Source organism: Manis pentadactyla, chromosome 13, assembly GCF_030020395.1.
Source record: "Manis pentadactyla isolate mManPen7 chromosome 13, mManPen7.hap1, whole genome shotgun sequence".
NCBI lineage: Eukaryota > Metazoa > Chordata > Mammalia > Pholidota > Manidae > Manis > Manis pentadactyla.
In genome coordinates, this window is record NC_080031.1 from 56,591,291 (window position 1) to 56,604,300 (window position 13,010).

The 13,010-nt window shown below is 36.0% G+C and overlaps 1 protein-coding gene across 1 annotated transcript; it reads right to left on the minus strand.

The window, feature by feature from the left end:
- Nucleotides 1–332: 332 nt before the first annotated feature.
- On the minus strand, nucleotides 333–1,268 carry LOC118923790 (olfactory receptor 2M3-like). Its single transcript, XM_036907975.2, has one exon. The coding sequence runs from the start codon at nucleotides 1,257–1,259 to the stop codon at nucleotides 333–335; it is 927 nt and encodes a 308-aa protein (XP_036763870.2). The 5' UTR covers nucleotides 1,260–1,268.
- Between the last annotated feature and the right edge of the window lie 11,742 nt (nucleotides 1,269–13,010).

Consider the following 13,010-nt stretch of genomic DNA (forward strand, 5'->3'; position numbering starts at 1 on the left):
GTATTTTGATGGGAAAATACCTATAATTTGTTAACCAGTATTATTTTTGAAAAGATATAAACTGTGTATTTTTGTTTGCTATAATACACATCCAACAGCCATATCATGAAATTGACCATAAAAATATTAAATATTTGAAAAATATGCAAATAGATTTCAGATTATAAATCTTATATTGTTGCCTATAAAGCTGCAAAGGTGTGTATATATAAGTACTAAATGATATTGGTGGAATACATAAATTTAAGAATAAATTTACACAAATTAATACATAAATTTAAGAAAGCAAAGAATCTATTATAGAAAGCAAAGCATAAAGTTTATTAAGGGATTCACTCTCCAGACGTGCCCCTCCCCAACACCTTTCTGACCCTGGCCACTTCCTTGCTGTGGAGGCTGAGGGGATTCAGCACGGGTGTGAGGACTTTGTAGAAGGCTGACACCGTCTTGTCCTGGGTGGGGGAACGATCTGATGCGGGCCGCAGGTATATGAACATGGCAGCTCCGTAGTACATTCCCACCACCATGAGGTGGGAGGAGCAGGGGGCAAAAGCTTTGCGGCGACTCTCCCCAGATCCCATGTGAATGACGGCCAGGAGAACACGAGCACTGGAGGCAGTGATGACTGCTACGGGGAAGAGAAGCATAACACAGCATATGAATATCATTCTTTCAAGTAGCAATGTGTTAGCACATGAGAGTGTGAGAAGGGCAGGGATATCACAGAAAAAATGGTGTATTTCCTGGGCACCACAATAAGGGAAAGACAGCGCAACCACAACTTCAATTATACCATCAAGAGAGCCAAGAATAAAAGAAGAAGCTGCCATAAGACCACGGATTTTCTGGCTCTTGGGAGCTGAGGACCATAATGGGTGGCAAACGGCCACATAGCGGTCATAGGCCATTGCAGCCAACAGGGAACATTCGGCTCCAAGCAGGGACACATAGAAGAATATCTGGGCTCCACAGCCAGCCAGAGAGATGGATTTCCTACATGACAAGTAGTTGAAGGCCATCTTGGGGACAGTGGTACAGATGAGCATGAGGTCCATGAGGGACAGCTGGTTGAGGAGGAAGTACATGGGGCTGTGGAGGTGTGTGTCCAGGTAGATGAAGAGAATCATGGCAGTGTTTCTCATGAACACCACTGAGAAGATGCCCAGGACCAGCGAGAAGAGGAAGATGTGGTTGGGGCTGTAATCGAAGATGCCCAGCAGGATGAAGTTGGAGTTGAAGGTCCGATTCTCCCATGTCATGATGGGTATGCCCACTGTGGAGAGTACAACACGTGCAGAGTGGCCAAGATTGTGTCGTGGAAATATCAAGGACTTCCCACCTAGGTCACCACATCTACCCAATTGTCTAAGCATGGGAAGATTGATTCTCTGACCATTGATTTTCTTTTGTTTTGTTTTTAGATTAGGAATATTTCATCTTATTTTTGGTTGAAGTATTTTTTAAATATAAAATGCATTGTTAACATGCATAGTGAGTTAATAATAAAATAATGCAAATTTTATCATATCATATTATCAAGTTAGAGCAACAAATCTATTCATATGAACAGTTTAGATCATTCCTTCAAATTACTTTGTGATCAGGAAAGACTCACGGATTTCTGGGAAGTCAGTATCAACTCCATTATGTTTTCCATGGAACTCAGCATATCACACAATAATGCAAGTACAAATTCTATTTATCAAAGTGCAGAGGGAACCATGTACTCATATTAATGATTTAGGTTTAGTCAAATGTTAGGTAAACAGAAGACATTGAGAAATAAACAATCAGAGGTCAATTAAGTCATGGTTATTCTAATAATGGTGATTTCTAGTGGAAGTAGTTCCCTGTCTATGAGACATGCCCTGTACCTTATTCCATCTCCAAAAATAGGGTGTCCATGAGGCAGTCTAGTATATGTTATTTTGCTCATAAAGCAGGATAGAGTAGAGTGCAAGAACATGTTTACTTTGCCTGTTACAGATTATTTTTGCTTTGTGATTTTAGGCAATTAAATGCTCCCATCTAATTTTTCACTCTGCGCTTTGTATATTTATAGCATCTATTTATAGGATATTATTAAAACTAAAATAGATCGTATTTATAAAGTATGAATATTATTATGAATATAGTTTTACCATATAAGTGTTTAAAAAATAATTACTATAGGAAGGGAAAGGTGCTATTACTACTTTACATCTAGACAAGTTTATATAAAATTAATTTCTTCCATTTTCTTAACAAGACTTTTTAAGGAGAATTATTTGGCTACATACTAATATATTTATAATTCTCTATTGTCACATCCATTCCTTTTCCTCTATTTACTTCCAACTGGAAGGGACAAGATGCACTTTTACTTTCTCCTCTAATATCCTTTAAACAAAATTTGGACATAGGATGCCTCTTTCCCCTTTGGGTCATAATCACTTATTCTATGTACAAAACAGCATTTCAGTTAAAACTCAGGTGATCACTACCTCCTAAATTTCTGATCAGTTATAAATTCTCTTTACCTAACCTTTTTTTACATTGATGATGCTTATCAAGAAACTCAACCACCACTATGAGAATAAGTTAAACCTATGCTCCTTTAAGTTTTCAGCATTTTTTATTCTTCTTCTTTTCTTATATACAATGGCTAATTCAATCTTTCTAAAACATTCTTCTAACCTTGTACTGTTTTCCATTATACAAACCACAGAAAATCCTTCAAACATTCCTGACTGCTGAAAGCTGCCTGTGATTTTTCATGTTTCCTGATGGAAATTTATTGCCCAATAGAAAATTACCCCATCAATTAGAAATTCAATCATTGTATTTTCTATTCCAGTTTCACATGTTGTTATATTCATTGAAATTCTGTCTTCCTATGTTTTGAAATATCAACAGTAATACTTATGGAAAACCCAACATACAGCAACTCATCTCCTGAGAATTTGCTGCTTTTCCCCTTGTACAATGCAATGTCTCAATCAACTGCGCCCATCCTGGAATGACGCCACAGCAGCGGAGACCACTTCCTTCAGCTTGGATCTGAAGTGCATGATGAACTGCTCCGTAAGTCAGGGTGATAGGAGTGTCACGAAAGCTGGGGAATCCCACTGACCACATACTTTGACCTGTATTTTGTTTTCTTGTTTATCTTTCTGTTCAACCAAGGCCATGTACTGGTGGCATTGAGCCTGACTCTTACTCACAGACCTGGGATCATCTGAGGAACCTGTGTGCCATCCTGCAGGTTGTCCTCTGTCCAAACCTCAAAATCAAATCAAATTTCTTTGGAGTAGTTCTTAAAATAGAAATTGCTTAAGGAAGTGTTATGATCATTTAACACTGTGATGTCCTTGTCCCCATTATTAGCTAATGATAACACCTGACTCTATAATTAAGCATCAGTTTTGTTCCTAAATGCTTCTCATGATTCGTGTCTTAACAACAAAGTACAGAATGTCTTAAATCTATGTCTCTTCACATTATGTACACATCTATAAAATTGTCCATTCGCTTTTGTCCATAGTAGGACCTTCTGTAAGAACAGCACTGTGGGGATAGGAGAACTTCCCGAGGTTAGCTGATGTCTGTTAATGGCAGAAGATCTTGATCAAGTTGAGTTGAGGAACAGTATTAAGTTGTTCCTTCCCAGTGGAGAAATGCAATATTTACAATGTGGTAGGTAGAGAGGTTTAGCCTATATATTCCTGTGTTTTTTCCATGTTTAATTTTTCAAGGTGGACATGTATAGAAGAAAAAGTTTTATATCATATCATATCATATCATCATTACGTGTAACCCAATCCCATAAGCTCTCGTTCCTTTTACTGCTCTATCACAGGAAACTGCTGTGAACACTTCATGATTGTCAAGACGCTTATTTCTGAGCCCAGTCAACTCAGGTTCCTCCACATCAACCTCATGAAAGCAATGTCTTAGTGAAAGTCAGTTATGTGATATTAATAAGAATGTGTTTACTGATGAATATAATAGCATGAAAAATTGATATAGACACTAGAGTTAAGGACTTAAAAACATAATTCATGCTATTTGTTTGCTTTATTAAAAGTATAATAATTTATTAAAAGACCATCCAAACCATACATTCTCATCAAATCCTACACAGTTCAGAAATAACAAACTTTGTTCCCCAAATACTTAAAAAATAGTCTATTATATAATATTAGATAAAAAGTTAGTTCATGTTTGTAATAATTGCACTCACAGGCCACGGGAGTGAGATATTCTTAGGACAGGGTGTCTGGGAGTGCGGCCGTGCTGGCCGGGTCAAGGCCGCTCCCACCCGCAGAGCGTGACACACAGCGCAGGGGAAGGAAGCGCCGCCGGCGCCGCGGGGAAGCCTCGGAGGAGCCCCGAGCACGGGAGAGGACAGCCGGACGGGAGCGCGGGCTGGGTGCGCCCGGCGTCTCCGAGCCCCCACAGGTACCCGGAGAGCTTCGTTCTGTCATGGGACACCTCACACCCCCACCTCCCACCAAAGGCAGAAAGCAGTGTTTATGGATAAGATGGCATGCACAGACTGCCCTTGCTGAGGCCTAGAAACTACTCACATGATCCATCTCTCGCCTTCAGACAGAATCTGCAAATCATCTCACAAAAGGATTGCTGGTGCCTATTGGAACAGTTCATCTGTACTTCTAAAAATCCCTCTTATTTGCATCTGCACCTACTGATGTTATGGATAAGACTAACTTTCTATTCTCACTTCATCCAGCACACTACTTTAGATTTTCTAAAAGCACCAAGAAGGTTAAATTCTCAGTTGATTGAAATTATCTTCAGAACAACTCTCACCTCCTTACTGATCTTGCGGAGCACTGAAGAAAGTCATCAAACCTCTCTTTTAAGTCACCTGTCCTCCATTTCCCAATACAAACCCCGTGCATTTCTTTCACAGGTCCCAAAGGTACAATACATAAATCTGAGCCTAGGCGTTTGCTCAGGAGGTTCTTTTTTCTCTGAATGTACTTTCTCTTCCACAGACTTTTACCTTTGAAAATCAGCTGTCCTTCAAGTTCCAACATACGTGAATCTTTTCTCACGCCTCTTAATTCTGCAGATAGCAAGCTCTGTCTATGTTGAACTTACAGAAGATATGTGGTCTCTGCCTCCATTCTGTACAAAAGGCGATCCTCATAGACCTTCAAATCAGACAAATCTGGGTTTGCAATCTTGCTCAACACCAACTCAGGTGTCACCAGGCAGGTTGACTAATGTTTTGTAGATTATTTTTTGAATTCCCTCCACCTTTCACAGGGTTGTTGCAAAGACAGAACTAATTCCTTAAAATTACTCATCAAAATGTTTTGAAATTTTCAGCCATGCATTACAGCCATTGCACACCCTGTTGTCACACCTTACTTGTTTTTATTTTTATAATATTGCAATAAGACCCACTGCTATTCACCTGTGATTAGTTTTGAAAATATTCTGATTTTATAACTAGATCATTGTTTCCTGATTGGTAAGCTAATATGCTTCTTTTAGATACTCTTAATCAAATACAGGTTTTCACAAAGATGGAGACCATAAGACTTCCATACTTGACTGGAGGCATGAACACATAGCCTAGATACACTGGGGAGTCTTGCAGTGTTTCTTAACTTTGCATATTTTATGTTATCCTAGATCACCCTTATTTAGGATCATCACAGGTATCATTTAATACTCAAACAAAGATGTGAAAAATACAAGAGCACATTAATTTTACAGAGAATATGAAGGGAAGCATTTCAGACCAACATAAAAATTACTTCCATAGATAAGTAATTTAAAATCAAAATTCATAATATATATATATATGTACACACACATATATATATATATATGTGTGTGTACATATATATATGTTTTGGATAAAACATGTTTCCATTTGGTTAAACTCCAGAATGCCTTACATATTTTGCAATATCATCTTACCTTCTAGAGTTCATAACAAGATATGACACTGATACAGTAAACAAAAAACCTTTAAATTTCCAGAGAAAATAACTGCCACACATCTTTTCTAAGTCAGATATGACTCAGTCCCTGCAGGGAATTCAGTCTCCTGTCTTCAATTACAGTAATGTGCATTATCATCCACTGCTTCTCCTAGGGCCTCATGTAGAATTAGTTTCCAAATTGAAAATATGAATTTTACTGATATGAAGAATCGAATAGAAAGTTCGGTCACCTTGATTCATAACGTAAACTCCCTCCAGTTTTTCCTCTGTCTCCTGGCTCATTCATATGTTAATGATGCCATTTTCACTCACTTTTTAAAATCATTCATGTTTTCACACTCTATTAACTATAGATTGAGAACAACAGGCAGTTGAATTTCTCATTTTCAAATAAAATGAAGAATTCATCATTACAGTTGCACCTCAGTGCCAGTTGACTAATACTTTGCAACTGGCCAATCAAGTGGTCATATTTTCGGCATCAGTTGATTTGAGATTTCCATGTGTGAGATTTCACTGCTATGGCAAATTATTCTTGGAAAGCTCGCCACTTGTGGTTACTCTTCTCTTATCCTGCTGCTAGTTCTCTGATCCTCAAATGGACTGTGGTTTTTTTCTTGGGCTAATTTGATTCCCAAGATTTTCAGACAAGTGCCCATTTATTTACACTTGTGATGGCTCCGCCTGAGTGTTTCTGGCCAGTTCTCTTTTCTTCGGGACTGTGGATGTCTCCAAAAGCCTGCCCGCCGTGTTCGCTGTGACGTGCCTTTCTTGCTTCATACGCACCAAGCCAAACTCTGAACCTTCATCTTCCAGAGTCCTTCCCTTTTTAGAAAAGTATTTCAGCTTGTAAGTCGCCTTCTGTCTCGTTAATCATGTCTTGTTCCCAACTACATAGTATGTAAGAATAATATCCTAGAAGGTAAACATCTGTGTTTCCAAAAATTCCTCCAATTGCATGCAAGAATTCTTGAGCTATTTAATTGCTCAGTAGCTATGGTAACAGAAAGACCAACTTACTTTATTATGTTCTCATTAGATAACTCTTGATTTTTTAATACATTTTATTAATTGAGTGTCATTGATATACAATCCTATATTAGTTTCAAGTATACAACACAGTGGTTCAACAGGGATAACTCGATTTTCAAAAAAACTTTTGTTAACTATTCACTGAGAAATGGTTTCTCCGGCACTATTATTTTTTTTTCCTTACTGTTCTGTATAGGTGTCTCATGTTTTTATTCACTATTTGTATTTCCTATGCAATGAATTGTGTTTAAAAACGAAATCATAATTAATATTTTTGTGAAAGCAAAGAGATAAGGATATAATTTCATATTTTTATATAGACTGCTGGTTTTCATAAAATTGTGTCTGGTTGGATCCTCATTTTGCACTGATTTACAGTGCTAATATCATTTACTAAATTTTCATAATAAACATTCTGATTCTGGACTCTTTAAGAGGATTTTTTATTAGACTATTACTATAGCGAGAAACAAATGTTTATGTCAGTGATGATTTCATCTCATTCTGTTTTTTTAAGATTTATTAAGTCTTCTTTCTACTTTGTTTTCCATATTAATCAGGATCAGTTTTTTTCACTTTTTTTTCAAAAATTCTTGTTATTTTTATTGTAATTCTAGCACTTGTAGTTTCCTGAAGATGTTGAGGAAACTGTTATCATAAAACTGCCCAAATCCAGATTTTAACAGGAAAAAATGAAAGATTTTGTGTTTCAGTTACATATGAAGTCACATATATTAGAACACATGTTATATATAGCTAAAAACAAATTCTAAATTACTTGGATAATTTCATAGTTCTGTATCATATAATTGAAATCTGCTTAGTATTAATAGCCCTGAAAAAATTTCTGACTTCCAATTTATGCACAGACATAAATTAAATACCATTAGGTTGCTTTCCCAGATGCCAATATTAGAACATGTATTTAACTGCAGTTCTGAGAATTTTTATCTGTCCCCACATTTGTCATTTAGCATTATCCAGCTCATGAAAGTTTTCTAGCCTATTGAGTAAAAGTGATTTTTCATCATTGTTAAATTGCATTAATCTGATTATTAGTGAAAGTATGCATCTTTTTCCAGATGAATGCTACTTTGTTTTGTTTCGCAAATTTTTAATATGTGGTGGTTACTTGAATATTTTAGTTTTTAGTACTTTCTTGGTTTTAGACATGGAAAATATCTTCTTTCAATCTATTTCAGTGGGTTAACTTTGACCATGTCCTCTACTAGATTAATATTCTTAATATTCAAGTAATTAAATAACAATCATTTGTTGTTAACTAAATGTTTTTTCTGTTTATATGAAATAAATCATTTTATATTCTGTTCAAATAATTCTGTTACATCACATTACACAAATTTAAGTATTTAACTAATCTGGAGTCCCGCTTGTATATACATTCAAGTAAGAGTCTAAATTTGTTTTTCTATGTATAATAAGGAAGCTTTCTCCATACCACATACAATTATTTGTTGCCATTTGTACACGGAATATTTCCTGAATCACATACTAAGTTTATGTATACTGTAAGTTGGGTTTTGAGATCTCATTGGTGTCTCACTGGTCTCTTTATATTTTATTATGCTTACATTGGGATAGCTTTATAAATATGTCTTTGTGATACAAGTAAATATATATTAGGAAAATTGCATTGACAAATACAGTCACAGAAATGATACTCCGGGACATCTAAGGCCAGACTATGACTATACTGTGTATTTTTCTTTATTCTTTTGAGAATACTTGTTTCTGGATATTTCAGCCATGTTATAAACAATCTACTTCCACAATACAGAGGAGAACAATCTAGCCATGTATGGAAACTGTCTGGAGAGAAAGAGTGAGATCCTCAGGCAGCTCCCTACCCTGTCAGAACCCTGCTCCTCCGGGTCTGCTGAGAGCCCGGCTGCTCCAGGTTTGGCCACCATATCACCATATGGGAATCCGAGCTTAGGTCTTCCAAATTAAGTCTTCTTGAATTCCTAACTCAGGAAAAGGGCAGAAAATAAGACTATCATGTTCAGTAAAGCCACCAAGTTTAGGGATGCTTGTTATGCAACAGTGGATAATTGGAATGGGAATATTTAATTCTTGACTCTAGCATTTGTTTTGCTTATCTTTCATATACATATATTTTCATATATTTTGATTATTTGTTAATGTTTTGAGAATTGAGACAAGCCAAATATTTGTGAAGTTATTATTTTGCATTTTAGATACCAAAGTTTGTCCTGCCTAATGACACTACTTGGCAACTATTGCATCTTAAAATTATTTGAAGTTTTATAAATGTCTACTGAATAGAAATTTGCACATACCTATGAAGCATCCAGTTCTGTTTCTTCATTTTTAGTAGATTTTTAATGATAATTTAATTAATGATTTTATGTTATATGTTATATATATTTTACATATCTTATATATTATATTTCATAAATTGCCATATTATGTGTGAGCCAGATTTTACAATATGCTTTTTTAAAATTACTATTTTTACTGTGCTTCTTATATCCCATCTTCCATTTTAATATATTATTGTTCTTAGTGAATTTAAGCATATTGAATTTAAAATACTAAGAATGCTTTTAGTTTTTTTCTCTTTTCACTGAATCTATTATTATTACTATTCTACTTTTAAAAAATGAAAAATATCAAAAAATAAAAAGTATTTCAGACAAATCAAAATGCAAGTCAAGTTATTGCCATAAAATAGCTAAAGAACTGATTAAACTTTGAAACATAATAATTCGAATATACATTTTTTCTTGTGGAAAATATGTAAGAAAAAAATGAAATAAAAAACTACATCAGAAAGTCATAATGGCAGTGATGCAGTTATTCTGCCTGTTCAGTGAGTCTTTAAGGATGAATAAAACAAGCATGCAGCTTTTTGAGTGCACAAAAGTTGTCAACTCTTTGGGATAAATATGAAGGAGCTCAGCTGATGGACTGTATGTTCAGAGTATTTTTAGCTTCATAAGAAATTTGTGAAATTGTGCCAAATTGTCTTCCAAAGTGGATCTACCATTTTGTATTCCACCAGAACTGGATTTTCAGTAGATCCACGTCCTCCCAGTGTCCTCCCACTCTGCAAATGGTAAGAGTGGTTAGCTCTGCCTTTTGTTGAAAAGAGTTTTGAGGAAATAGTCCCTAATGTCCTTTAAGAAATGGACTGGACATGAACAGTTCAAGAAGTCTGTTTCTTCAAGTAAACAACGTCAACACCATCATGTACACAGATTTTGTAAATTAACAGTTATGAACAACATAATGAAAACACAAAATGGTAAAAGTAGATGTTAAAATTTAATTAACCCTTTCTTATGCAATTGGTCACATACACTGTTTATATATTTTCTCCTTTATTTATTTGTGTATAAAACTTGCTTACTCATTATTTAAGATAACCTTTTAGCCTGGAAAATAATTGGTTCAAATCTATAGTAAAATTACATATCTGAATGGATAAGGATAAACTGCTTTCCTGAAAGATTGTAGTAACTGTCCACCAAGTAAAGTTCCACCAAGAAAAATAAGTGCTTATTTCTCCATGACACTGCACACACATTTTGCAAGATATATTGGGGCATAAGCATGCTAAAGTTAAATTCTATGTGAATTAGAAATCTACATGGTGGGCCTCAGTGAGAATCAGGTGGAGTGCTCACACTGATTTTACCGTACTAAGGCCTCGAACTCACATCCCTACCAAACTTTGCAGGGTTAGTCTAGATGTACAAAATTTTATCTTTTTGTAGTCTTAGAAGAATGTAGGACTATTTCCACATTCTGTTATTACTAGAAGCTTTGTTTTAAAATTATTAGTCAGGAAAATGAGGTGATAAATGGTATCCTGAGTTGATCACCCTGCATATCTTCCAATCCAAAAGGTGAAAATAGCCCTTTACTACCTTTTTCAACTAACTCCCAAATCAGTAAAAATATTTGATGTCAAATATGCCTTAATAAAGGTAAATATGTATTTGAAGGACATACATAAATTAAAGACATGGGAACACATGATAGAAAGGAAGCCGCCTTCCCCTCCCAGAACTGGGGTCGCAGCACTGCCCTCAGGAGGTAGTGGCAGTCAGGCAGTCAGGACGCTTTGGCTGGTGCGCTCTCTGCACATTTGCTTTCCTAGCTCCCCCACATTTTTCTATGGAATGCCAACAGCTGGTACAAATAATGAGGTTCTTGTCCCCTCCCTGCTAGGTATCTGAGATCTCGGGCAGAGATCCTCTTCAGGTGGCTCTACCAAGACCTCCTTGAGGAAAGGGGTGAAAACTTGAAGACAGTTTTACCTACTTGGACTCAACACCTGGTACTTTTCTACTCCTAGCCTTACCTTCAACCCTAAAGTCCATAAATTTCTAAACGTTGAAATAATTCAGTGAGTGATCAGGACATTGCCAATGTTTCCTCACAGTCCTGCAGGAAAAGTTGCAATTGCATTTTAACATTCATCATAGCTAGGAGTCTGTATGTTATCTGGGTGTGTGTTAGCCAGAATTCTTTTTTTTTTTTCATGATCTATTTCCCTGGCCTTTCTCCTATAGTTAGTTTATTCTGTGAGGAAAGAGTAAAGTGACTGTGCAGGTGTACTTAAGATCCCAAATCAGTTAACTTAGAGTAATCTCAGAGAGATGCTCTTGAGTTGGCTTGATGTAACTGGTCAGTAGACCTTTGAAAGAGACCTTAGGCCTACCCTAAGGTCAGAGGGACTTTCCTACTGGCCTTAAAGAAATCAGCTAATGTGAGTTACTCATGTATAAATGAATGTATGATTTCAACAGCCACACGAACTTTCCCTGAGCCTCATAAAACTGCAGCCTCAGCCATCACCTGTATTGGTGACTGGACACACCTTAGTCAGAATGCCCAGGTTAGCTGTCTGCAGTCTCTACCCATTCCTACTCTAATATAATGAACAATTCCTGTTGAGACCCCTAAGTTTGTGTTCATTTGTTGGGCAGCACAGGAAAACTAATCCAATGATGATTTACAACAGACTCTTAAGAAAACAGTTAAGATTCATATTCAGGCATAATGGTTGTTCCTCATAAAAATACAAGAATCTGCAGAATTGCACTAAATTTCATATAAACATCATTAGAAAAATATCTGTACTGAAGCACACATGTGATTTATAGAAAATCCAGACATCAGAGAAACTAGGATTTTCTAAACATAAATTCGTCCATGAAATTACACAACCTGTATAAGCATCAAGATATGGAAGGATAAAAAAATCCAGACATTAGGATTAATATTCACATTTAACATTCTCCCAAGTATAAGGTTCGTATCCATACAAAAAAGGAAGCTCCCCAACCTGTGTGCTCCCGAGGTGGATATCTTGAAGGAAGACAGTGACCATTAAACTAGGCTCAATAAGCCAACCATCAAACTAATGCTATTTTTCTCTATCTGGGTAAAGCATATTAATTTGCATAATAATTTTACAAATATGCTTGTATATAATTACTATGGTCAATCATTTTAACAAATTGATCAATCCAAGGTATGATGTTGGACTCAGGGGAATTCTTTGGTTGGCCACAGGCAAAACTAATATATGTTACAAAACAGACCACTTATCAGTACTCCATTTTATTACATATTCTCTGATATTGTGGTAATTAAATACCTCTAATTTGTTAACTGGTACTGTATAAAACAAAGTATTTGTCATCCTGCAACAAATACTTACTTACAGCCATACACTGAATTTTCAATCACAAAAGAAATACAATATTTACACAAACAATTATATGCCATTTTCCATTTTCAAAGTCTGTGGGTTTGCCAAGAATCTTTTGGATGCTTAATTGTATCATTTGATTGCATAAACTTAAACATAAAGCAAACAGGGCAGAAGAAAGTCACTTAGGCAATTCACTCTCCAGACTTGCCCCTCCCCAACAGCGTCCTGAACGCCTTGGCCACTTCCTTGTTGCAGAGGCTGTAGATGAGGGGATTCAGCATGGGAATGAGGATGGTGTCGAAGGT

Bases quoted from the DNA above. Each gene is read 5' to 3' on its own strand.
- LOC118923790 (XM_036907975.2), bottom strand. From the start codon at position 1,259: ATGACATGGGAGAATCGGACCTTCAACTCCAACTTCATCCTGCTGGGC.